The sequence below is a fragment of the Chelonia mydas genome, chromosome 5 (assembly GCF_015237465.2).
Source record: "Chelonia mydas isolate rCheMyd1 chromosome 5, rCheMyd1.pri.v2, whole genome shotgun sequence".
Lineage (NCBI taxonomy): Eukaryota > Metazoa > Chordata > Testudines > Cheloniidae > Chelonia > Chelonia mydas.
Window position 1 is genome coordinate 87,274,485 of NC_051245.2, and position 27,651 is coordinate 87,302,135.

Consider the following 27,651-nt stretch of genomic DNA (forward strand, 5'->3'; position numbering starts at 1 on the left):
CAATAAAGTCCATGAGTTTCTCATAATTTCTGTGGTCAAATTTTGCCAGAATGGCCGCATAATTAGATATCCGGAACTGTAATGTGGATGAAGCACAGACTTTACGACCAAGCAGGTCCAGCCTTTTACTGTCTATCAGTTGGGGTAGACCTGGGATCTGGTGTTTGTTCTTTTGGTTAGCTACCTCTACTACCAATGAGTTTAGCACTGGGTGAGTAAAAGGAACACAGACCCTTTAGAAGGAATAAAATATTTCCGGTCAGCTCACTTACAGGTAGGTGTGCTAGTAGCTGGTGTCTGCCATATGGTTTTGGCAGGATTCGTAATGGCAGGATTTATAGGTAAGGCAATCTTGGATGTGGAAGAAGGTTGTAGGATGTCAGTCAACTCATGTTGGTTTTCACAAAACTTCCTCCAGATTAATTCTCAACTCATTGGCGACTCTTTTGAAGAGGTCTTGAAATTTTAAGAAGTCATCCAACAGTGTTGGTGGAGGAGGCAGTATAGCTTCATCATAAGTGGATATGGGCTTGACAAGGGTTGGGGAAGCATGTGTAGTGTGTTCATCAAAGTGTGGAGTAACAGCTTGTTGTTGTGTCTCATTCGTAGCCATATGCACTGGTGATGGTGAGGTGGCATTCCTCCTATTTTTGGCATCTGGGTGATCATAGTGGAATCGCTTATATGGTGCCCATGGACACCATATTGCCACTGACCGGGGAAGGGCATAGGTGGTGCCATCCAAGGGTTTGTATACCAGGGAGGGAGGTCTTTGATGAACGAAGACCTAGATTTTCTGTGACCAGTGCTGATTTGGCTCTGTGACTGGGAGAACTTGTGTGGTGAAAAGTCTCCCTGCACTATGGCTGCCTCATCACTAGAAAAGTGAGATACAGCCGGAGACAGGTGTCCGGACCGCATGCAAATGTCCGGAGAAAAATAGCTGTCAAGTAGAGGTAACTGTAGGTTAGGTGACACCTGTAGGTCCGGTGAATGAGTGAACTGCGATGCCAGAGAGCTTGTGTGAAATAAACCGTCCGTTAAGAGTGCCTGCAGCACTGGAGGGTCGTTCGGCACCGACGTTCTCTGCACCATAGCGCTCAATGCATGCGCTGAGGTTGGTGGTGCCAGGAAGGTAAGCGCAGCCTAGGTCTGTTCTGGCAAGGTCCTCTATGCTGGCACCGTGTCCATTGCGGTGCCGGATAGTGCCATGAGAGAGGCAGGCAACTTGAAGCCTGAAGCCTCAGCACTGGGAGCTTGCGTTGTCCCCACAGTCACAGGTGGGATTAGCGTGATGCCAGGGGAACCAGCACATCAAAGGTGCTGAGTCGGGGGAAGGTCTACATAGAAAAAATAGACCTGCTCACTGACCTTTTTGCTTGCAATGTTTCCCTTCTGGCTGAGGGAGGCAGGCATTTTCTTTTTTTTTTTTGTCCTTTTTGGACGCGGGAGGGCTGCGGTTCACTGAGGAGCCCGTACCTGGGTGAGAAGCAGGTTCTAGTGACTTCTGCCCAAGAATCATTTTCAGTAGGAGTTCTCTGTCTTTACGTGCCCTGGATTTTAATTTGAAACAATGGACACATTTTTGAGGAATGAAGGACTCCCCCAGGCATTTTATACACTTGGAGTGACCATCCGAGATAGGGATGGCATCCCTGCATGTAGTGCACCGCTTAAATCCTGGGGAGCCAGGCATATTAGTGTCGGCTGGAGGCTGAGAGGAAGAAGCGGGAACGATTTTTTTTTTTTTTTAAAGGGATGAACTTATCTAGTAACTAGAGTGCTAAAGTAAGGGGGGAAAAAAGGATGTAGAATGGGAAAGAGAAAAAATTTTAAATGAGTCTGCTATAGGTCCAACTCAGGCCGGGGATGGTAGAGAAGGAACTGAGGAGTTCGGCAGTGCATGCACACTATTAAGATAAGACTGGTATGTGAGGCAGGCTCCGCGCATGCGTGGCCGATACAGGTAGTGCTGTAAAAATCTCCGAACAACGGCACAAGGGCGCACCGACACCTACAGTGGAGCACCCACAGGGACACCTCTTGAAGAAGAACTAAGACCATCACAAAACCATAACACGTTTCACTCCAAATTCAAGGCACATTTTTTGACCTTGCATTCTCTAACAAACATACATCTGTGTGTGTGTGTGTGTGTGTATATATATAATTTAAAAAAAAAATCCAAAACTAAACTCTTCATTGTACACACTTCTTTCCCTAAGGAGAGGATACGAGAACAAACATATGACAGATGTTAACCATGTTTCTTAATGTATTACTGGAATGCATAGGTGCCAACTTCCTCTCTACCCAGAGGGTGCATGACCCCCCTCCGCCCGAGGCCCATGCCAACTCCAACCCTTCCTCCAAGCCCCCACTCTTCCCCTGGCCCCACCTCTTCCCCCGAGGTCACACCCCCATCCCAGCTCTTCCCGCCCTGCCCGCCTCTACCCTGGCTCTTCCCACCCCCTCCCCGGAGGACGCCAAGTCCCCTCTCTCCCAGAGCCTCCTGCACGCTGCTGAACAGTTGATTGTGGCAGTCAGGAGGTGCTGGGACGGAGGGGGAGAAGTTGATTGGGGGGGGCTGCTGGTGGGCGGGAGGCGCTAGGGGATATGGGGGAGCTTGGCTGCTGGTGGGTACTAAGCACCTGCAAAAAAAATTTTCATGGGTACTTCACCCTTGGAGCACCCACGGAGTCAGTGCCTATGCTGGAGGATACTCATTTACTAAAGTGATACATGTGGTAAAATGACTGTGACTGACAACACCGTCAACTCCATCCACAGCACCCAATCTGGGAAACTCTTGCCAACCCACAAACACCTGAGGAGGATGGCAAAGCAATTAAACAAATGAAGAACAAAAAAGCACCGGGTCCTGATGGCATACCAGCTAAAGTACTGAAAGTAGGGGAAGAAACACTGACTAACAAGCTTCATTTGCTGCTCCTCAAAATCTGGTGCTCCGAAGAAATCCCCGCTGACTTATGTAATGCTAACAGGGGCGACTGTGGCAACTATTGAGGCATTGCCCTTGTCTCCATCACTGGGAAGATTCTTGCTAGATTCTTACCGAATCACCTGCTCCCTCTTGCAGAGGAAGTACTTCCAGAGTCCCAGTGTGGCTTCAGACCATCTTGAGGCACCACCGGATCAGCCAGGCAGATCCAGAAAAAATGTCAAGAACAATACTAGGAGCTGTATATGGCCTTTATCGATCTGACCAAAGCCTTTGACTCTGTCAACCATGAGGCTCTGTGGAAAATCATGTTGAAGTTTGGCTGCCCAAGCAAATTTATCACCATTGTAAGATTCCACCATGACCAGATGACTGCCTCCATCCTGTGCAGTGGCTCTACCTCTGAGCCCTTTGTCATCCAAACGAATGTAAAACAAGGTTGTGTATTGGCACACACCTTTTTCTCCATTTTCTTAGCAGCTATGAAAATGTTAGCCCAAGACCGTTTACCACAGGGCATTGGCATCCAACATCGGATTGACGGCAACCTCTTCAACCTTTCCCTTCTCTGTGCCACAACTAAAGTAATATCAGCAACAATAACCGAACTCCAGGGTGCAGATGATTGTGCTGTAGTTGCACACTCAAAGGAGGATCTATAAACAGCCCTTAATTGCTTCTCTGAAGCTTACAAAAGCGGAGGACTAACTCTGAACATCAGCAAAACAAAAGTTCTCCACCAGCCAGCTCCCAATCAATCACCAGACCCAGCAAGATAGATCTACATTGACAGAGAAGAAGTGGAAACCAGAATACTTTGCCTATCTTGGCAGCCATCTCTAACAGAGGGCAGACATCGATGTCAAGATTCAACACAGAATCCGCTGCGCCAGGCTTGCCTTTGGGTGTTCAACAGTCACACCGGGTGTTCAACATCACAACATCAGAACACACACTAGACTTTTAGTTTATAAAGCGGTGGTAATCCCAACTCTCTTCTACAGCTGTGAGACTTGGGTGATCTACAGAAAACGCCTGAAAAACCTGGAATGTCAGCACCAGCATTTTCTTTGGAAGATCCTCAACATAAAGTTCACCGCACTAATGCCAGTGTCCTCACAGAGGCCAATATCTTCAGTGTTGAGGCCCTGATTATCCAGAACCAGCTAAGATGGAGTGGGCACTGTGTGCACATGCCTGATGTATGCTTACCAGAACAACTGCTGTACACCCAAGTCACCAAAGGAGAAAGGAAATGGGGAGGCCAAAAGAAACGCTTTACAGACATCCTCAAAATAAACATCAAGAGATGTGGCACTGACACCACACACTGGGAGACAGTAGCCCAGGACAGGGATAACTGGCAAAGACTTGTCAGACAGGGAATATTCATTTCTGAGGAAAATCACCTTGCCCTGGTTGCAGAAAAAAGCCCCAAAAGACAAACAACTGTCACACAGCAATCACGGCCCAACCCTGAATTCCAACACCACCTGCAATGTTTGCCAATGAGTTTGTGGCTCAAGGATCGGACTCTTCAGTCATTGAAGGACCCATAAAAAATAAACACCTGTGAAAGAGATCATCCTTGACCTCGTGGAATCGCCAACACAGACACACATGTGGTAAAAGAACTCGAATGGATTAGAGTAGCCAATGGCTACTACTGGATAGGTGGTGACAGGGTTGGGCCAGATGGCTACAGGAGAGTAACAGAAGGCAGATATATTAGCCCCAGGTTAAGTAGGTCCCTTTTCCCTGGGTAAGGTAACAGGGAAGGTTCCAGAACAACCAGGAACCTTCTGGAGACAATTAAGACAGACAGGCTGATTAGAACACCTGCAGCCAATCAAGAAGCTGCTAGAATCAATTAAGGCAGGCTAATTAGGGCACCTGGGTTTAAAAAGGAGCTCACTTCAGTTTGTGGTGCATGTGTAAGGAGCTGGGAGCAAGATGCGCTAGGAGCTGAGAGTGAGAACGCGGACTGTTCGAGGACTGAGGAGTACAAGCATTATCAGACACCAGAAGGAAGGTCCGATGGTGAGGATAAAGAAGGTGTTGGGAGGAGGCCATGGGGAAGTAGCCCAGGGAGTTGTAGCTGTCGCACAGCTGTTCCAGGAAGCACTCTAGACCACTGCATTCCACAGAGCCCTAGGCTGGAACCCGGAGTAGAGGGCAGGCCCAGGTTCCCCCCAAACCTCCCAACTCCTGGTCAGACACAGGAGTAGTTGACCTGGACTGTGGGGTCACGAAAACAGCCAAACTAAGGGCTGCCGTGAAGCTCCAAGGTGAGCAAATCCGCCAATAGGTGCAAGACCCTCCAAGGTAGAGGAGGAACTTTGTCACAGTGGTCAAGATTAACTCAGTTTATTACTGCCGAGGGATCTTTGCAATAACCACCCCATCATGTTGCCATGAGTGGCAAACTTCTGCAACCATCTGTTGTGGTTTTAAAGTGTGGATTTTCATATTAGGACATGTAAACTAAAAACAACAGACTATACCAGAAATTTTCAGCAGCCTCCTTGCTACATTAGCAAGGAGTGTAATCATAATTGAATAAGAGTTCTCTTTCACACACACAACTCAGGATTTCATTCTGATCGATCCTTCAAACACACACAAAACCCCATTGTGGTCATGGAAATGGTTGCAATATCACAGTTCTATAGACTTTACTGATGAATCAAGTAAGAGGAGATGAAATACAACTGAGAAAGGACTTATGTGAACATAAAGGTCTCTTATCACTTTTAGCTTTTTGAAAATACTAATAAAAACAGACAAAAGTGATAATTGGATGGAACTTAATTAGATTTTCAAAGCAACACTCACTAACATCCCCCTCTATGCAGGTGATGCACAGATCTGCCTCTCTGACCCTGAATTCTCCCCCTTTGGTCAGACTTGCATCTTTAACTGTCTTTGAATGACATCTCTTCTTGGATGTCTTAGTGCCAACTCAAACTCAACATGGTGAAAAACATAACTTCTGATCTCCCTTTCCTCTTCCACCCATTCAACACTGACAGCTCCACCATACTCTCTGTTATCATAAGTCAATGAAAATGCTTGACTGGTGCATATCTGCAGCTAAAAAGGCAAATAGGTTAGATTATCTCAGTCTATACCTAATGGGTCTAAGTTTGGTCATCACAATTTAAGAAATACGTGATGAAGACTGAAAAGATCTGAAGATTAAAAAGCTATAGGCATTGTAGGACTTACATATAATGAACTATAATTGCAAAAGCTATATTTATTAACACAAAAATAAGTCAGTGGGGACTTCACTAAGGTATCCAATTTATGATGGTAGGCTGGCATTATGAAATCTGATTAGTTCTTCCTTTTACCCTGTTTTATTCATCAAGATTAAGAAGAAATCTGAACCTGAAAAGCAGCACTTTTAGAACCAATGAAATTAAATACTTCTTACACACTGTGTAGCTTACCAGGGGAATTTGCTCATGCAGGAGGTTATCCAGACTAATTCTGTGGCTAGATATAATAAAGGACAGGATAATTGCATGATTACTAATATTATTGTGTAGCTATACAAGTTAATGGTAAGCGTACTAAGATCTTATGCTTGAAGGTGCAAGATAACAGTACTCTATATTTGGCTAATGATTAAATTCCAGTTGTTGGAGTACTGCCAAGGGTGGCACACCACAATGGCCAAGCTACTGCACATTAAGATTCTGCAACAACCACAAATGGAATCACAGCTGTTTTAAGGGATCTAAAGACCATTTGGTAAAGTTCTCAACCAATTTTTTAATTCCCTTCTCCAAACCAATTTTTTAATTCCCTTCTCCAAATTAATCTGCGGGTACTCAGAATGACGATTTTGTTTTGGCCAATTGTAGAGATAGTGACAATCTTTAAAATTTAGATCCCGATCCTTTCAGTGTGAAAGTTCCACTTTAACAATGAGAGGGAAAGAATGGTTACTTACTTTATGGTAACTGTGGTTCTTCAAGATGTTGCAGCCAGTGTGGATTCCTGGTTAATGACTGATTGTCTGCAAGAAATCCACCAGGTTGTTGCTGACTCCTGGAAGGTGAAGAGCCATTGGGGTTATTCCATGCTAGTGACACCACATCCATAGCTTGATAGCTTCTTGGCACAGGGGTAATGATCAGGTTTCTCCTTGCTTGTTAATATAGTACAAATTAGATGTATTTTCTGTCAAGATCTGCATTGCAGAATTTAATTTCATAGAACAAAGATAAATGTCATGCATGGAAGCCTGATAGTTCTGAGCTCCAAGATGTTTGTGTCAAATTTCATGTCATCCTGTAACTAAGTCCCTTGCATCTGGAGATGGTTCAGATGAGTTCCCCAACTGGTTACTAATGCATCCATGATTAGTGTCATTGTGGGAGGAGGGGCAGAGAATGGTATTCCTCTTCATACATTCTTGGAGTCTAGCTACCAGTTCAGTTCCAAGATGACATAAGGTGGGACTATGACCTTATCATTCATCTGATGTCTTGATGGGGAATAGACTGACCTCAGCCAGAGTTACAGAGGCCACGGGTGAAGCCTGGCACATGATGTCACATATGTGCATGCTGACATATGACCTAGCATTCTGAGACAAGTCCATACCACCATGGTTGGATCTGATATTATTTAGTTCAGTATTGACTGCAGGGACAGGGACCTGTCCTCGAGTAGCTATACTTCTACTGACCACAAGTTGATCATGGCTCCTATTAATTCCTATTATCTCTCATGGAGTGAGAGATGACTTCTTATAGTTCACCAAGAGGGCCAGCTGGGCAAACAGGAAGAGGATGTATTCCAGGGGTGTGGTGGTCTCCTGCCTTTGATCAGCCAATTGCCTAGGTACAAGTAGTTGTGGATGCCTCTCCTCCTTAGGTATGTCATTTTATCTCACCATTCTATGGAGAGTCTGAATGACAGTACGTTGTACTGGTAATGGTTGGGCCCTACTGTGAACCTCAGGTATTTCCTGCGAGTTGAGAGAATGAAAATACACATCCTATTAGGCAAGAGCCATGAACCAGTCCTGAGCCTGAAGGGATGAAATAATGGAGGCAAGGATTACCATCCTGAATCTGAGACAGCATATGCATTTGTTCAGTCTTCCCAGGTCTATGATAGGATGAAGACCCCCTTTCTTCTTCAGAATATGGAAATATCAGGACCAGAAGCCTCTTCCATTCTAATACTGCAGTACCTCATCTGTGGCTTCTAGATGACGAAACAAGGCAACTTCTGTTTGTAGAAAAGTATCCCTTGAAAGGGATGGCTGGGGGGCAAGGATTGGAATTTGATGGGGTAGATATGAATTATGATCTCTTAAATCCATCTGTCAGATGTGATGGAAGACCAAGCCTGGTGGAAACGGACAAGGTGACTTCCAAAGAATACATTCTGTCCTGGACTGATTTGGATATGGCTCCCAACAACCCCATCAAATCTGCTGTCTTGCAGCAGGTGGGGAGTGTGATACAGAGAAGGAAGAAGACGAGCATACTTTATGAGTCTGATACTTGTAAGACTTACAATATGGGTCTGGTATGCAAATCCCCAAGGAGCACAAGGTGGCCCTCAAATCTTTAATGGAATGTAGAGCATTTGCTAAATATTCAATTCTTTCGAAGGGCAGGTCTTGTATTGCAGCTTGCACCTCCCTGGGGATGCCTGACGGTATTAAACACAAGGCTCTTTGCATTTTATAGCTCTAGCCATGTATCTGACTAGTGTCTGAGGTGTCCGTGGCCACCTGCAGAGCAGTGTTTGCTACTAAATGGTCCTCACTGATTATGTCCTGAAACTCTTCCCTACTATCTGGTAGAAGTTTGGCTAAGAAGGATGACACTGTCCAATGTTAAAAAGTTGTACTTATAGAGAGTTCCAGGGAAGTGGAGAAGTAAGCTTTCCTTCCAGAAAGGTCAATTTTATTTTTTTCTTTCTCCCTTGGGGTGCTCTTGTTGGAGCTAGATTTCTCCTGCACTGCAGAGACAACTCACAAGCCCAGGCTGGGTTGAACATAAAAATGTTCAAATCCTTTCTGTGGGACTTGGTACCATTTTACAAACCTTTTTGCTGTGGTAGATGTCTGCCAAGAAGGATTTAACAGGGTTGAGTATCCCTTTTTTTAATTGGAAGAGCAATTCCAGCAGGATCCAATGCAGTCAGGATATCAAATAATTTATGGGACTTCTCCTGTATTACTGAAGACTGAATGTTCAAAATGTCTGCTATCCTTATTAACACCTCTTGGAAAGCTAGTTACTGCTTCATCTGGCAAAAATGAAGTGAAGTTCTTGAGAGGCTAAGGGGGATGGTGTTGCTGTCCCAATACTATGTCTGATGATGCGCGACATTCCTCCCTGCCCGATGTCAGTGGTCTGTCTAGGGATGTTGCTGGAGAATGTGATCTTCTAAGTTTTCTGGAGTGAGAAGGGAATCAACCTCCTGGAAGCCTGAGATGACGGTTTTCAATATGCCTTCAATATGGCCACAAAGATATGGTTGGCTTGCATGGTGGTCCATTGCCAGTCAAAGTAAAGCTGTGACAGAGCCCTGAAAGAAGAGATTCCAGGTCTTTCCGCTGGGTCCCTGATGACCTTGAGGGAGATGGATTTCTGCTTGAGGATGGTCAGAAAATGTGACCTGGTGACAGGAAAGAGGCAGTACTTTCTCCCAAGGCAGTACCAAGGCATATGGTGTTCTCAGTACTGGGCTCTATTCCAGTGCTGGCAGTGGTCTCAGTGCCAGGTTCATCATTGGGGTATATGTGGCTCCTCCAGTAGGATGTCTTCCAGTACCATGAGTGATTCTAATGGAGTTCACATCAGTTTCTGCATGATCATCATTGCTCATGGAGTCAGTTCCTGAGGTATGCTTCGCCAGTACTGCAAGTATAACCAATTCAACTTCACTAGCTCTTATTTTTGTATGATGCTTAGTGGGCTTATCCCTGAAGGTATGCTTTGGCCTCTCTTTGAGGGATGATACCATGCTGTGCCTAGAGTCTCAGCTCCTATGCTCAGAACATCCTCTATCGGCACTGAACTTCACTGCCATGGGTGTCAGTGTTCCCAGTATGGGGCTGGAGTATAGATCCCCAGTCCTTTTCTCAACATTGAGGGTCTGTCAGCACCAGCTTTCAGTGTCATACCCCTGCAGGAAGGGGCATTGACGGACATTGATTTCTTTGGTACCTGATCAGCCTCAGTATTTGCTTAGTCAGGGTCCGAAGAGACCTTTATCAGCTGCTCCAGCAAGTGGAACTTATGATGGGCATCTTTGATGAAAAGGAGAGACATATCATGCACCAGTCTAGCATGTGGCTTTTGCCCAGACAATCAGCATCTGGTGTGGCCGTCAGTTAGCAGGATCAGGCTTTGCATGATGGACAGGGTTTGAAGCCTGCATATCAGAAGGGAGTGCTGAACACTTAACCACATGGTATAGGTGGATAAATACAGGGGGAATGTCTGTTTTCTGGGGTAGGAGGGGCTTCAAATTCATCATAGTAGGGGTTTTGAAGCAATTCCCTACCAGTGAGGCAGATGACAATCCAGTAGAAGAATCTGCTAACTCGAAGGAGCAGCAGGTTGGACACTGCTGGATTTCGTCTCAATACCATGGGCAGCAAGAGGGAAGTAGGGGGTTGAGGTCACTCCCTGTTATGTCCTCACATAGGAGCATGAGGAAGCACAGGGCACATGCATGTGTCAAAAGACTCTGATCTTACATGTGTAAGTCACATGCACACTTACAGTGGGATCTACATAGACAGATACTTAAAGAAAGGAACAATACAGAATAAACAATAAAAAAAGAACAATGGAAACCTACTGCAGGCTATACAGTAAGCAGCAGCAAACATTTAAATCCTGCTGTGTCCACTAAAATGTCTTTGACAACAGTTTAAATGAGCCATAGAAATCGAAGAGACAGGAATGATCACCAGACCAATGAGTTGCTTTTATGGCACCTACCCTGTAACATGTAATAGTGACAGATTCTGTGAGGAGAAATGATTAATGATTGTTTCACATTAATATGGGAATACCACTGTGTGAAAGGCAAGCAGAATGGAAGATATAGAGAGACTGGGATATCCCAGGGAGAAGGGGAGCAGAGGGCAAAAGATAAGACAAATAAACTCTTCTCTGGTGTCAAATGAGACAGCATTTTGGCCTTTACAAAAAAAATTGGTTGGTTACACTACATGTGTACGCCCCCCCCCCACGCACGTTTTTAAAAAGCAACACTTGTATAATTAATGTAAAACAAGACAAACATGATTCCTTAACACTGAAACAAAGGAAAGCAAATATCCAGATAAGCCACCTATCACCAGAAGCCAGGTTCCTAGTCTAAAAATATAAACTGGTAATCAGCAGCTTTGTTGGTAGCAGCTGTATGGTAGCTAGTGATAAGGCTTGCTTTTGTGTTTGTACCTATCATCAAACTGCATACTTGCAAATGTGTAACTTGTCTGACCCTGCTTACAAGTCCGATGTACAATTCATCAGTAAGCATCAAAGCAGCTATTAAAGAGAGTCAAGTTATGCAGAGCTGGTGAGACAGCCTGGAGCATAACACTGACTGGGACAACATGAGTCTAAAAGGTAGAACTTTTTCTGCTTCTTGTGAACCGCAGGAGTCCAAGAGGGAAAAGCTCTCAGGTCCTAGTGAAAAGGTGTGTCGTTTACAATACTCTAAATCATATCCTACAAGCTGATATGTGGGGCAGCATAGGGCTAATGGGAGGTGGAACTGGCATGCCTTATTTTTTTGGCTACAGGGTGTGGTGAGAAAAGCTGTGCATTGTGGAAAAGTTAGATAACTCCTCCAGTTATCCCAAGAACATCACAAACCCCCAAGAAACCCATCAAAACAACCCCACAGTTTTTGTGCCATCGTTAGTGAGGCAAGAGCCCCCTTCTTTGACATGTCCATTGTTAGCTTCAATGCCTGGGACAAAACCCCCAAAATCTCAGATATTACTACGCAAAGGATATGTATATACATTTTATTACGCTTTGTCCTTTGGTTTTTAAGACTTTATTCAGCCTGGGGGTTAGATCAGTGGTTTTCAAACCGTGGGTCACGGAACGGAAGGCACTGGGTCGCGGCGGCTCTGGTCAGCACTGGTGACTGGGACATTAAAAGTCCCGTCGGCGGTGCTGCCCAGCTAAGGCAAGCTAGTCCCTACCTGTTCCGACACCACGCTGTGCCCCAGAAGCAGCCAGCAGCAGGTCCAGCTCCAAAGGGGGTGGGCCACAGGACTCCGCACGCTGCCTCAGCCCCGAGCCTTGGTTCCACACAGTTCCCAGCCAATGGGAGCTGGGCGGGGTGGGGGGCGGCGATGCCTGCAGGGGGAAGCTGCGCGGAGCCACTTACACATCTCTGCCTAAGAGCTAGACCTGCTGCTGGCCACTTCCGGGATGCAGCGCGATCTGCGGTGCCAGGACAGGCAGGAAGCCTGCCTCTGCACCCCCACTGTGCCGTTGACCAGGAGACACCCCAATCCCCTGCCCCAGCCCTGAGCCCCCCAAAACCCATAGCCCCCTCCTGCAACCCAAACCTCTCATCCCCAGCCCCACCCCAGAGCTTGCACCCCCAGCCCTGAGCCCTGACCCCCTCCCACATCCCAACCCCCTGCCCCAGCCATGAGTCCCCTCCCACACCGTGAACCCCTCATTCCCGGCTCCACACTGCAGCCATCACCCCCTCACCCCAACTCTCTGCCTCAGCCCTGAGCCCCTCCCACATCCAAAACCCCTCATGCCCAGCTCTGTTGGGTCGCGGGCATCAACAATTTTCTTCAACTAGGTCGCCAGAAAAAAAGTTTGAAAACCACTGAGTTAGATACTGTACCTCGTCTTTGTGCTTGTCTTCAACCACAATATAAAGCAACTATTATGGCTTTAAACAAGGAACTTTGTTCAGGAAACGGCCTCTTGCTATTTTCCTGAACAGAAGCACTTATAAAATGTTTAGAAACATTTTATATCAAACACAAACCCACATTTTTGAAGCCTTTAAAAAAAATTCACATAATGCAGAAGAGGAGAAACCTAGTTCAAGTTAATTAGAGTATCTTTTTTCTTCAGAAAGAAATAAGGAAATGCAGTAGATGTAATCAGATGATTTGGGTGTATTTCTTTTGGAGGGGAATGGATGGATGGATGCAGGGGGGGAAAATGGGCAGGAGGGAGAGAGAGAGCACATGTGCAAAGGAAAAGAATATGCCATTGTATTTTTACCTTAATACTTGCAGCTCTTCTTTAGAGTTCTGCACCTCATCTCTGAGCCGTCGCCAGCGCAGCAAAGCTTTCAACTCCTGCTGCTCTCTTGCTTCGTCATGTGGCAGCTGCTTAGTATAAAAATACGTAATTCATTGTTTGTTGTTTTCCCCAACGGTCAATAATTTTCTGATGGAAAGACTTGTTTTGTTTCCCTTTAATATGTAGGAGGAGCAGAGGATGGCACAAACATCCGCACCCTTGTTGAAAATGCAAGCTTTACAAAGGGTTAAGACCAGCACAGGGAAAACAGGAGCCTCACTGGGAGCATCAAATCAATAGTCAGTTAAATATTTCTGCCTGAGGAGGGAGATAGGCAGGTTGTTTTCTCCTCAGAGATTGGCAATAAGTGAACTGGGCATACAGTACAGATACCTGGCATATCAGTTCTGGCTGCATCTTTATTCTTCCCAGCCTTGAAAGCAGAAAGCTGTTTTGTGTCCTGATTTCACTCCTCTTTCCTACTATTTCTGCTTTGCTGGTGAAAGCTCCCTGTTGTATTTCCCCCCTACCAAAAGCATATTTACAGTGATGGTTGCTAATGATATGCCAATTTGTTGGATACAAATGAATTAACTTCTGATTTCTCCTTATGGAAATAAAATTTGACATTCTCTTGAACTACACTACTCTTGCAGTCTGAGCTGCAGTTACTGTGATGTAATATAGAGTATACTTATAACACCATTAATATACAGCAACAAAATTACCCAATGATTAAAAAAGAAATACTTTTTATAGCCTTGTAAATTAATAGGAATAAAATCATCCAGTTGTGATTTTTGTTGCCCATTCCCTGCCAGTTCTGCAAGATTTGCTACAGAGCAAATGCTTTCAGCTGGCTCAAAACAGACTAGAGGCAATAAATAGAAGCAGCTTGTAACAGAGGAGTGATAGTAAAGATGGGGATCAGAGAACAGTTTGAGGATGGGAAGGGAAGGCAGTTGGGCAGGGCCTGCATCTTTCTTTCTTTCTCTCTCTAGAAATCTAGATGTGGTGGTGGTAATGATTTTATATAGTGCCATATATGTGCCTGGTACTTTACAAAACAAACAAAAATAGAGTCCCAGCCCAGAAGCGTCCTTGGATACTGATGGACTCCACATGACCACATGGTGTTGTTGACTTAAGTGGTGCTCAGATATGGGAAAGATGATTAGATGGGTGGAAAGGACAAAAAAGAGCAATGGATTGGGAGAAATTGGGCAATTTTGAGTAGTGGGTCTTTGGGTCGATGATCATTGAGAAAATATGTTTCAGCTCTTATAATGCAATGACCTATACCTTTGAAAAGGTTCATGTTCAGTGTGGTTAGGTGTGGAAGTAAGGAATTTTAAACCAATGTATAGTGCTGCTGGAATCTGCATTCTAACAGACGTAGCCTCAGAACGTACTACTTTTAAATATAGATTTATAGTAATTTCCTTCCATTTAATACTAAAGCATTCAGTTAGAGAGCATCTTAATTTCTACATTATAAAACAGAATGGTGATCTGTCTTCGTACCTGTTGTGCTACTGCCCAAAATACATCTTCCAAGTAAGTAGCAAACCCTTCACTTATCCATTCTTCAGTCCAATCACGAGCACCAATGGCCAGTCCAAACCAAGCATGAGCAATTTCATGGCACAGACGTGTTCCACAGAGATGGCTCCCTCCAGTTAATACGCTCTGTGACAGGAAGATGATGTGTGGGCTGCATAATATGAAGGACAAAACACATTATAGTCCTGTTACAGCATGCATTGCGTGGCTATAGTAATATGTAGACTTTATTAGCCTTATCAGCCTGTTATTACTATATGCATGTTAGGTCATGACAGCTTGGGCGTTTTTGGGAATTAGGTTGCACTTTAATGTTGTCTGGCAGAGATTCAAACTGAAATTCTGCCAAGCAGTTTTTTCATATTCAACCATCAAACATATATTACCTGTAATAAGTAACTTAAACCAAAGTTTTACATTTTTCAAATTACAAGGCTGATTTATTTCAGTGGAAGCATTTATATTTAAGCTAGGATAATAAAAGAAGAGCAGGTGTGAATACAGACAGGAGGTATTTATCAGTAAAATGATCAAAGTAGGAAATAAATACAGCAAAAATGGTTTCAAAAGAAAACAAGTTGCTATCCAAAGGCAACAAAAAGCATGTAGGATAAAGCACACACATACAAGCCATATTTGATTTGTTACAATCCAGACAAGTTAACAAACATGATACAGTCTAATAGCCCTGTGCTTCAATCACTCTATGAGGTGCACAGGGAAGCAGAAAGCCCTTTACCACATGACAGGTTTCAGAGTAGCAGCCGTGTTAGTCCGTATTCGCAAAAAGAACAGGAGTACTTGTGGCACCTTAGAGACTAACAAATTTATTTGAGCATAAGCTTTCGTGAGCTACAGCTCACTTCATTGGATACAGTTGGGGGAAGGCAGAAGGGAAATGTAGATACGTGGTGTGTTCTTCCCCACTCTGCATAGTCCCCACTACCCCCCATTGAATATAACAGAACGCCTGTACTAAGGGAAGGTCTGGTCTGATGGGGGAGGAGTTGGGGAAACATGCTTTATGCGGTATAATTCACTAAGGAAAATGCTTAAATTGTATTGCAAATTATGGCTGCTGTGCTCTGCGTTCTGAGACAGCTTCATCTACACTTTTGTCAAGAAGAAATTCAATGCTCCAGTAAAGTTACTTAACTACTCTTGTAATAATGTGCTTCTTGGTGTGAGTAAGGGTGGCAGAATTTGGCTCGAGGTGATTATGATCCAAGGGATTAAAGGAGAATTACCAGCACAGTGCTGCCAGTGCTACAAATGGGCCTGGAAAAGGGACAGAGCTAGGCTCCTTTCATACATATGTAGGGGTGTCAGCAGTAATCACACTAACCCAAACATTCTTGCCCTGCCCCTTCCCTGCCCCAGACCGGCCCTTCTTTGAGGCCTCTCCCCCTCCATTGCTCACTCTCCCCAACCCTCAATCACTTTCACCGGGCTGGGGCAGGGGTTTGGAATGTGGGGGGAGCTCCAGGCTAAGCCTGGGGCAGGGGGTTGGGATGTAGGCAGAGGTGCGGGTTGCAAGCTCTGGGAGGAAGTTTGGGTGTTGGAGGGGGGTTAGGGCTGGGGGACGGGGGTGGGGTATGTGATACTGGCTTTGGGAGGGGGCTCAGGGCTGGGACAGGGGATTGGGGTGCGGGAGGGGTGAGGGCTCTGGGAGAGAGTTTGGGTGCTGGAAGGGGTCATGGCTGGGGAGGGGGTTGGGGTGTGAGGTATAGGCTCTGGGATGGGGCTCAGGGCTGGGACAGGGGATTGGAGCGTGGGAGGGGGTGAGGGCTCTGACCAGGTGGCGCTTACCTCAGGTGGCTCCTGGTCAGCGCCGCCCCAGGGCTAAGGTAGACTCCCTGCCTGCCCTGGCCCCACGCCACTCCCGGAAGTGGCCAGCATGTTCCTATGGTCCCCGGGAGGGAGGCAGGGGACTCTGCATGCTACCCACTCCCCGAGCACTGACTCCACAGAAATGGGAACTGTGGCCAAAGGAAGCTCCGGGGGCAGTACCTGCGGGCAGGGGCAGCTCGTGGAGCTCCCTGACCCCTGCCAGGGGTCGCAGGATCGTACTGGCCACTTCAGGGAATGGTGTGGGACCAGGTCAGGTAGGGAGCCTGCCTTAGCCCTGCTGCACAGCCAGACTTTTAACGGCCAGAAAATCTCCCAGTTTGGCTTCAGTGGCCTCCAGGAGATGGAGCCAAATTCTGAGAGACTCCTGGCAAAACCGGGAGGGTTGGCAACCCTATAGATATGGATCAACATCCAGTATTTCCTTCTAATTTCAGGTATCCTCTGCCTCCACCTAATCCATATCCCAAACGTTTTCCAAGATCCATACAGTCTGAGGTGATGCAGCATAATGGTAAAGAACAGCAAGTTTTAGAGGTAAGTCTCACCTCCTGAACATGGGCCAAATGGCCTTACGACATTTCCAAGAAGCAGATTCTAGTAATCAAAGATCTTCTCCAACCTGCCATACCCTTCCGTTAGAAACGTTAAAACACCCACTGTTCTCTTGCACTTAATCTACATGTCTGGATCTGACATCTTAATTTAAAACACCATGGCTTGTGGTTAAACACACAACAACAACAAAAGACCCATACGATAATCATCATCTTCTAAAATAATAATAGTTCAAAAAAGCAGGTTAAATGCACTCAGATCAGCTAGTATCACAACACACATTGCAAAAAAGCTGAAGTACTAGTAAAGGAATCAAGTTACAGAGAACAAAGAGCAAGAATAAATAGCACTTCTCCAAATCTCTATAAAAATCAACTCAGATTATCAAGAACAACAACAAAAAAGGGAGAGGAAAAAAGCACAGAAGCTGCTGAACATGATGAGACACTCCATTTGATTACCAAGCCCCTGTTGAGAAGAATAACTGCAACTTGGGGGTATTGCTTTGGCCATTTTTAAGTAAATGATCCCTAGCTGTGGCATGTGCAGTCCTACAAAGAAAAACCACAGAAATGTATCAAGTAAATAACATTCCAGACATACTGTTGACAGCGTTTCGACCATTTGGCTAAACAAAACAAGGGTAACTTCATGCCTTACAAACAGGCTCAGATTAGGGTATGCTTTTTAAGTATCTACTAAACATATATAGGGAAATAAAGGTATAACTTTTATTTCCCAGTGTCACAGTTTCTATTCTAAGTTACTTAAATAACAGGAAGGTCACACTTTGGCAATATGCATCTTTTGTGGAAAAAATAATTAATTAATTTTTTTGGTGAGGAAATATATTCAAGGCAGATTCCGTCCAAAAGGAAAATGTGAAGCTTTCTAAACGAATGGAAAATAAAGGTGTGTAGGAGCAGAATTTCATTTTAGAGTATTTGTGCTCACCTTGCCCCCCTTTCTCTGAGAATACCTCAAATCCTCCCCTTTATTTTGCTTGCTGTCATCATGCCAGCTGTTCTTCCAGTTTAGGGCATCACATAATTCCCCTCTATAGTTTATCAACCCCACTCCTGAGACTGTCAGATGTGCAACCACAGAGCAATATAGGGTGCTTGTTTATCCTAACCTCACTTTTTCTAAAGGCTGAACATGTAGCCTCCACAGAACTTCCAGTGCCTACTGATCCAGGAAGAAGTCTGAGTCTTCAACTATAGTGCCATGTATTTACTTTAGAGAAATTCTAGCTTTCCAGCATATATCTGAAGACCATATATTTAGGCCCCCTTAATCTCACAAGACACTACATTCTGTCAGATTATGTGGGATGTCAGCTGTACTCATCAATATTACCTACATTTTTTACTACCAGTATCATTCCCGAAGGGCTTGATAAATACAACAATGCTCCATGTGAAGCCTAGGATAACAGGGGTGATGACAAGGTTGTAACATCTAGTAGTCCAACAGAATTTTCCATCAAGGATATGAATGTTGTACCCTTGTCATCAACATGATTTACTGATTCTAAGCTCAAGGTTTGGTACCCGTTGTCAGGAGCTCTTGATGTCTACATTCTAGGATACAATCCAACATTTTAGCCCATGAGGTGCAAATGTGTCTGAACACTACATTCCCAAATGAGTACAATCTTCACATTTGCCACCAACTCCTAAGGTTTGTACTAATATGCTGGACTTCTTCACCTGACATATTCCAGCACCAACTTTGTCAGCAATATCATGTCATCTTAACTACTATCATGCTGTAAGTACGGGCAGTCAGCCTTCAGACAATGAACGATCTCCAACTCAGTTGTTTTTCTTTCACGGAAATGTGTTGAGTAAAGGAGATATACATTATTCCTGACCTGTGCTGTTACTTAGAACAATGGACTTTCCCTATCAATGATATTTTCAAACTGAAAATATTTCATCTCTGATTGGTCAAAATTCTGCAGTTTCTTTTCAGGCATTCAGACAAAGCTCTTAACTAACACAATAGGGACTATCATAGGGTTTGGCCCATACTGCTAAAACATGAAATAGAATAACCAGTAAGATAAAGAGAAAATAAATATTCAAAAAAATGTCTTAGAATAGCCATACTGGGTGAGGTCCATCTAGCCCAGGATCCTGTCTTCCAACAATGACCATTCCAGAGGGAATGAACAGAACAGGGCAATTTTCAGGTGATCCATGCCCTCTCATCCAGTCCCAGCTGCTGGCAGTCAGAAGTTTAGGGACACCCAGAGCATGGGGTTGTGTTCCTGATCATTTTCAATAATACGCATTGATGGTCCTATCCTCCATGAATTTATCCAATTTTTTTAACCCAGTTATAGTTTTGGCCTGCACAACATCCCTTGGCAATGAGTTCCAAAGATTGACTATGCATTGTATGAAGAAGTACTTTCTTATGTTTGCTTTAAATTTGCTGCCTATTAATTTCATTGAGTGATCCCTGGTTCTTGTGTTATGTGAAGGAGTAAATAACATTTCCTTATTCACTTTCTCCACACCAGTCATGAGTTTATAGATCTCTATCACATTCCCCCTTAGTCATTTCTTTTCTCAGCTGAACTGTCCTAGTCTTTTTAATCCTTCCTTGTATGGAAGCTGTTCCATATTCCTAATAATTTTTGTTGCCTTTCTTGGTACCTTTTCCAATTCCAATATGTCTTTTTTGAGATGGGGCAACCAAAACTGCATGCAGTATTCTAAGTGTGGGCGTACCAGGGATTTATACAGTGGAATTATGATATTTTCTGTTTTTTTATCTACCCCGTCCTAATGATTGCTAACATTCTGCTGTACATTGAGCAGATATTTTCTAAGAATTATCTATGATGACTCCAAGATCTCTTTCTTGAGTGGTAACAGGTAACTTAGACCTCATCATTTTGTCTGTATAGTTGGCATTATGTTTTCCAAAGTGCACTATTTTGCATTTATCAACATTTAATTTAATCTGCCATTTTGTTGCCCAGTCATGAAGTTCAGTGAAATCCTTTTGTAACTCTTCAGTCTGCTTTGGACTAAACTATCTTGAGTAACTTTGTGTCATCTGCAAACTTTGCCATCTCACTGTTCACGCCCTTTTCCAGATCATTTACTGGTCACAGTACAGATCCTTGGGGAATCCTGTTATTTACTTCTCTCCACTGTTAAAACTGACTATTTATTCCTACCCGTTGTTCCTATCTTTTAAGCAGTTAGTGATCCCTGAGAGGACCTTCCCTCTTATCCCATGACTGCTTACTTGGCGTAGGAGTCTTTGGTGTGGGATCTTGTCAAAGGCTCTCTGAAAGTCCAAATACACTATCAACTGGATCACCCTTGTCTACATGCTTACTGACACCCTCAAAGAATTCTGATCAATTGGTAAGACATGATTTCCCCTTACAAAGCCATCTTGACTCTTCCCCAACATACTGTGTTCATCTATGTGTCTGATAATTCTGTTCTTTTCATTTCAACCAGTTTCTCCGGGACTGAGGCTTACTGGCCTATAATTGTCTGGATCACCTCTGGAGCCTTTTTTTTAAAAAAATCAGCGTTACATTAGCTATTCTCCAGTTATCTGGTACAGAGGCTGATTTAAGTGATAGATTACATACTACAGACAGTAGTTCTACAGTTTCATATCTGAGCTCCTTCAGATCTCTTGGGTGAATACCATCTAGTCCTGGCGACTTATTACTGTTTAATTCATCGATTTGTTCCAGAACCTCCTCTACTGACAACTCAATCAGGGACAGTTCCTCAGATTTGTCACCTGAAAAGAATGGCTCAGGTATGGAAATCTCCCTCACATCCTCTGCAGTGAAGATCAATGCAAAGGAATACATTTAGCTTCTCCACAATGGCCTTTTCTACCTCGAATGCTCCTTTACCACCTTGATCATCCACTACAAATTTTTTTGCTCTTAGTTTTTGGGTCTTTTGCCAGTTGCTCTTCAAAATCTTTTTTGGTCTGCCTAATTATAGTTTCACACATGACTTGCCAGAGTTCATGCTCCTTTCTATTTTCCTCAGTAGAATTTGACTTCCAATTTTTAAAAGGATGTCTTTTTGTCTCTAACCATCTCTTTTACTCTGTTATTTATCCATGGTGGCATTTTTTGATCCTCTGTTGTTGTTTTATTTTGTCCTTTGGGACATACATTTAGTTTGAGACTCTATTATGGTGTTTTAAAAAATTTTCCATGCAGCTTGCAGACATTTCACTCTTGTGACTGTTCCTGTTTGCTTCTGTTTAATCAGCTTCCTCATTTTCTGTATAATTCCCCTTTGTGAAGTTAAATGCTACTGTGGTGGATTTCTTTGGTATTTTTTCCTGTACAAGCTCGTTAAATGTTATTACATTATGGTCACTTTTACCGAGCGGTTCAGTTATATTCATGTCTTGGACGAGATCTTATGCTCAATTTAGGACTAAATCAGGAATTGCCTCTCCCTTTGTGGGTTCCAGAACTAGTTGCTCCAAGAAGCCATTATTAATGGTGTCTAGAAATATTATCTCTGCATTCCGCCCTAAGGTAACATGTACCCAGTCAATATGAGGATAGTTGAATTCCCCCATTATCACTGGGTTTTCTGTTTTTGTAGCCTCTTTACAATCTCCCTGAGCATTTCACAATCACTGTCACCATCCTGGTCAGGTGGGCAGTAGTATATTCTACTGCTATACTCTCATTATTCAAGCATGGAATTTTTATCTGCAGAGATTCTACAGTAGAGTTGGATTTATTTAATTTAGATATTTCCTATATTTGACTATGCTTTCTTTCACTTATAGTGCCACTCCCTCACAAGCACGACATACTCTGTTGTTTCTATATATTTTGTACCCTGGTATTACCATGTCCCCTTGATTATCATCATTCCACCATGTTTTTGGGATGCCTGTGATATCTATATCCTTATTTAATACCAGGCACTCAAGTTCACCCTTCTTATTATACTTCTAGCAATTGTATACAAGCACTTACAAAATTTGTCAATATTTAGTTGTCTGCCTTCACCTGTTGTCATATTTTGAAGATGTTACACTTGTTTAACAGTTAACAGCTAACACATGTGAGATTTTTTTCTCCAAACCAGAGTCCCAACATCATTCAAATAGGTGTCTGCACTTTCTCAGCCTTCTGATCCCTATGCTGTCAGCTTTTCTCATTTTCTCTCGAAGAATGGATGACATAGTTTCATATTAGAGAGAAAAGGGGGGTGAGGTAATACCTTTTATTGGACCAACTTTTGTTTGTGAGAGAGACAAGCTTTTGAGCCACACAGAGCTCCACACCCTCCTTGTCTCTCTAATATTATGAGACTGACACGGCTACAACTGCACTACATACATATTCTCATGTTGTCAGTAAGAATGAAAATAAAGCTTCTTATTTATAACCAGACTACATAACATGTTGAACAGCAGTGTGTCTGGACAACCTCTTTCCTCAAGGTCAATGTAATGGGGTGCTAGCCATTTAAGACCAGAGGAGGCTGTTTAAGAGGCAAGCTATCCTGTTCCAGGTGTCCAGGAAAGGCCCGAAGCAGTAATTAAAATGGACACTGAGTGAGAGGAAGATGGTCCCGGGCAATAGTTAGTGTCTGGGGGGTGGGGGTGGGGTGAGATGAAGGAGTATGAAAGCCCAGACTGCTGTTCCTTTAGGGCCTGGGATCAGGATCCTTTCTGAGTGAGTGGCACAAGGCTCCCCTCTCCCCCAGCCAGCCCAGACTACTGTTTGGGGTAATTAGACCCACTGGAAACGTCAAGGGAGAGGTCAGATGACAGGGTGGGTGACTCAGAAAGAAGGCATCAACCCAAGTCAGAGAGACTACATAGGTCAGGGTGGTCAGGCCTGAAACCACACAGTCCCAGGAAAGAGGGCTTTCGGGTCCTCAGCCTAGGGGTGGGCAAAAAGATTCTCTTTTGGGAACTGGACTATGTTTAATAAATCAGACTCCAAAAGAGGGGGAATATTGTTTTTAAAGACTCGGGTGTGAGTGGATTATTTCCAGGAACCTGAGGAGAATATGAGACAGAGGACAGCAGTGGCACTCCACACAGCAAGGGGACATGCTTAGAAGCACCCCTCCTACTACAGGTGCCGACTCCATGGGTGGTCCGGGGCTGGAGCACCCACAGGTAAAAAATGGTGGGTGCTGAGCACTCACCAGCAGCCCTCCTGTCAGTTCTCCCGCACCCCACCAATGTCTCCCGCCCACCGGCAGGCACTGCATATTAGTGCCTCCCTCTCCTTCCTGCCCACCGTGATCAGCTGTTTTGTGGTGTGCAGAAGGCTGAGCGGGGAGGAAAGAGGATGTGGCGTGCTTGGGGGAGGGGGCAGAACTGGGCGAGAAGAGGCCAGGCGGGGGTGGGGCCTTGGGGGAAGGGGTGAAGTGGGGGTAGGGCCTGGAGCAGAGCCGGGGTTCAAGCACCCCCTGGCACTTTGGAAAGTCGGCACCTGTGCCTCCTACAATTAGCATTGGGCAGACAACCACCCGGAGCCTCTGCAGTTCCTTTGGTGCCCTGCTTTGCATTCATCTTTCCGTCCATCCCTAAGTTGAGGGTCCAGAGCCCTCCTTCATGGGACTGTGTAGTTCCAGTCCTGCCCTCCCTGGTCTCTCCCCTTTAGTCCAAGGTTAAGTTTCCACAGCCTTCCTTCTGGGACTGTCTCCCTTTAAGTCTTGGCCTCCCTGGCCTATGAACTCTCTCTGATTGAAAGAGTTTGAAGTCTCCTTTTTGAGTCACCCAGTCATCTGATCATTTTCTTCTTTAAATTTCCCACATGAGTCTAACTACCCCAAACACCAGTCTGGCCTGGCTGGGAGAGAGGGGAGCCTTGCCCCACACACTGTACAAGGCTCTTGGTCTTGGGCCCCTACAGGGATTAAAGGCCTGGCCTTTTCTACTCCTTCCCCCTTTTAGACACGAACTATTGCCCAGGCCCATCTTCCTCTTACTCACTATCTGTTTTGGTTAGTTCTTTCACTTTCCCCAGACACCTCTCAAACTACTACTGTCTCTGGTCTTCAGGGGCCAGAACCCCGATACAGTCAGACATAAGCCCTGGTCTAAGAGTGGGTTTTCTAACTGGTTCTTGAGCTGCAGTCTACAACATACATCATTGTGCTGTCATATGTCAATCTAAAATATGCATTTAACAGAGAAGAGAAAGTTATAGCCATTCTTCACTGTAACATTGCACCGCATAATGCTTTATGGAAATATGCTTATGAAAATAAATATGACATAACTGGAATATGTTTTATGCTAGACATGCCATGTAACACATCTCTGCAAAAGTTATGATCTACTGAATATATTCATCCTATTTGTATGCATGTATCATTTTTGTACTCGAAGTTATGAATATTGGCTGTGTACTTGTCTGATTTTAAGCAACCTTAGTAAGGCATTTGGTCAGCTTCTTTAGAAAGAAATTTGCAAGTTAAGTGACCAATCAAGAAACACTTAACAGACAATGGATCTTGGAAGACTCCAATCCACATAAGAAGTCTACCTGAGGATGTTCAAAGTTGCATGTGAACAATGGCTGCTGCCTGTAAGTTCTGAGTCATGCATGGACACGTGACTTGCCCATGTGACTCCAAAACTCCATCTTGTGGCTGGGATTCTACACAGGGGGAGGGAGGGGTGTCCACCCACAAGAGGAAATCTATTTAAGCCCCTGGGAGACTCCTCCATCTGGTCTTCAGCTGGCTCAAGAGATAGCCTCTCCACACTGAAAGGATACCTGAAAGAAACTGGAACAAAGGACAGTAACCACGGGGGTGTGACTGATTGCTGGACCCAGACTAGAAGGAGGGTAGTCTGTAAAAGAAGCTTACTGGAACATCTCTGAGGGTGAGGTTTCATCTGTAATAACTTTCTTACTATATTAGGCATAGGCTTGTGTGTTTTATTTTATTTTGCTTGGTAATTCACTTTATTCTGTCTGTTACTACTTGGAACACTTAAATCCTACTTTTTGTATTTAATAAAATCACTTTTTACTTATTAATTAACCCAGAGTATGTATTAATACCTGGGGGGGGGGGGCAAACAGCTGCGCATATATCTCTCTATCAGTGTTATAGAGGGCAAATAATTTATGAGTTTACCCTGTATAAGCTTTAAACGGACTTATTTGCAGTTTGGACCCCATTGGGAGTTGGGCATCTGAGTGTTGGAGACCGGAACACTTCTTAAGCTGTTTTCAGTTAAGCCTGCAGCATTCAGGGGACATGGTTCAGACCTGGGTCTGGGTTTGCAGCAGCTCAAACCAGGCAGTGTTCTGAAGGCCCAAGCTGGCAGAGGAAACAGCTCAGGGGTAGTCTCAGCACATCAGTTGGCAGTTCCCAAGGGGTTTTCTGTGATCCAAACTGTCACACTTGCCATCCAACAGTTACAGGAATTTAACCTTCTCTTCCCTTATGTGGAAAAGAAGAACTTGATCTGAGTTGGGGATAAGAACAGTTAATTAACTTCTGCAATTACATTAAGACCTGACCCACTCTGCCCAACCTATACAGAACCTGAAGGGTTCTGAAGGTTTTCACTTGAAAATTTGTTGGCTCAATTTGCAAGTAACCTCTGCCAGCAGGCCAGAACAGGTTGCACGGGTGTGGTAAGAAGCACTGGTAGCCATACCCAGTGAACAAAAAATACAGCAATCATTCCCAGAAAGCTGGAGTGGTTCCCAATGCCCATTATAGAAAAAGAAATTAATGACTTGCTTTCAACAAGTACATACTTGTGTACACTTTTCAAACAAAAAGGGCTTTATTCTGGCCAGAATCACAACCGTCAGAAGTTTGATTTCCACATAATTTGATTGAATGATGTCTGCCTCTCCCAACTAAGCTACAGTATGTGAAATATGAAGACAAAAAGTATGGTATGAGGGGACAAGTATGACACATAGGAATGGAGAATTGGCCCCAAAGGGAAATAATTATTTTTCATTTGGTCTGAGCAGCAGAGATACACTTTCCTTCATTAGACTTGATTGTCCTTGTTGTGTACTGAAGTCATCAAAATTTGCCCACTTGGATTTCCTTAACAAATGCTTACATTTTCTTCAACAAATAAAAGGCTTCCAAGAGGGACAGAGATCAGAACAGTAGTCTAACTAGCTGAGAAGCCATTTCTCTGTCAGCAATTCTGTACAACTTTGTCTCCAGACGAATTATATAGAGGTGCCCATTAGAACATAGCTGCAGAAATGTACCATCGCTGACTGTTCTCATGCAATTTGTAGTCAACAGGAAAAGAGCAGACACATGGACTCTAGTTTACTGCACGTGTACACTTAATTAGTAGCTCTTTAGTTAGTGATCTGACAGTGTGCAAAGCACATTTCTAACAGACTTGTCCCACCCCTTTTGAAGCTTGAATAGATGGGATTAAGAGAAAAATTCTCATATAATATACAGAGTTATAGGTATAACTTCTCACTTATTTATCAAGATAACAGAAGAGAGCCTCCACTCCATCAACTGGAAAATAACATCTCTACTTGAAAATTTTGCACCTTCTATCGTTAAAATGAACACCCACGATCACTATAATTGAAAGAAGTTAAAGAATAAAAATTTTGTTCAGCACCTTGTGTACAGTCAATTTCACTCTCTGCTATTTAATGAACTAGTTAGTTTATCCTTTTATGGAAAACCCTTATTAAAATAATCAGAGGAATAAAATTAATCCCTTTAAAATATTTTTAAAGGAGTATTTTAAAAAATCATCAGAATGTGCTTTTTAAAGATTACTCTACCAGAAACTGGAATTTGTAAAAATTAGTCAATTAGAAATTCAAAGTGACAGCATCTGTTTAAATGTAATCTGTAAGAAAATCCAACTTCTCATTAGTTTATGAATATCACTGTATGTAACCTACAATTTCCCAGTTAAGTGATGCAGGGAACAATCTTCTTCCAGTGTTATTTTTATTCAAGTCTGTCTTTGACTGTCAGTTTGCTGTTGTGATCCATCTTTCTAGTATCATAGAGTAACATGGTACCTTAGCAGTACCTACAATCTCCTGTATTACCTGTACATTTTATACAGTGTGTTAAACAACTACTGATGAGAACAATTCTCCCTATCTTGATCTGCAGGCATTTACACTGTACTCCACCCCTTTGCCCAATGCCTAAGGATATATAGTGATGCCAAATGAGATGTTGTGGATGCAGGCGGTGGCTTTTAGAACATTAGAAACATCAGACTGGGAATATAAACAAAAGCTGACTACACAGAAACAGGTTTCTTTCCAGAAATTCAAACCATGGAACCAACAAGTCACTCATTTTATGGGTGAAAGTCACTCTGGTGCAGCCAGCTGACACATCTCTCTGTACCACATAAACCACATTGTGGTGCTGTGCAAGGGCAGAGCAAGGCAGACGCTAGATGGAA

General features: G+C 43.9%; 1 protein-coding gene across 29 annotated transcripts in view; it reads right to left on the reverse strand.

The window, feature by feature from the left end:
* The window catches only part of AOPEP (aminopeptidase O (putative)), a 393,415-nt gene that overhangs the window by 180,166 nt on the left and 185,598 nt on the right, over positions 1–27,651 (reverse strand). For 16 of the 29 annotated variants that reach the window (XM_037901726.2, XM_043547087.1, XM_037901723.2 and 13 more), the window contains 2 exons: positions 14,773–14,962; positions 13,228–13,337 (listed from right to left, as the gene is read on the reverse strand). In XM_037901726.2, coding sequence (XP_037757654.1) covers positions 13,228–13,337; positions 14,773–14,962 — 300 coding nt within the window. The remainder of the gene's footprint in view (positions 1–13,227; positions 13,338–14,772; positions 14,963–27,651) is intronic. The other 13 variants (XM_043547078.1, XM_043547088.1, XM_043547085.1 and 10 more) reach the window with 1 other exon arrangement.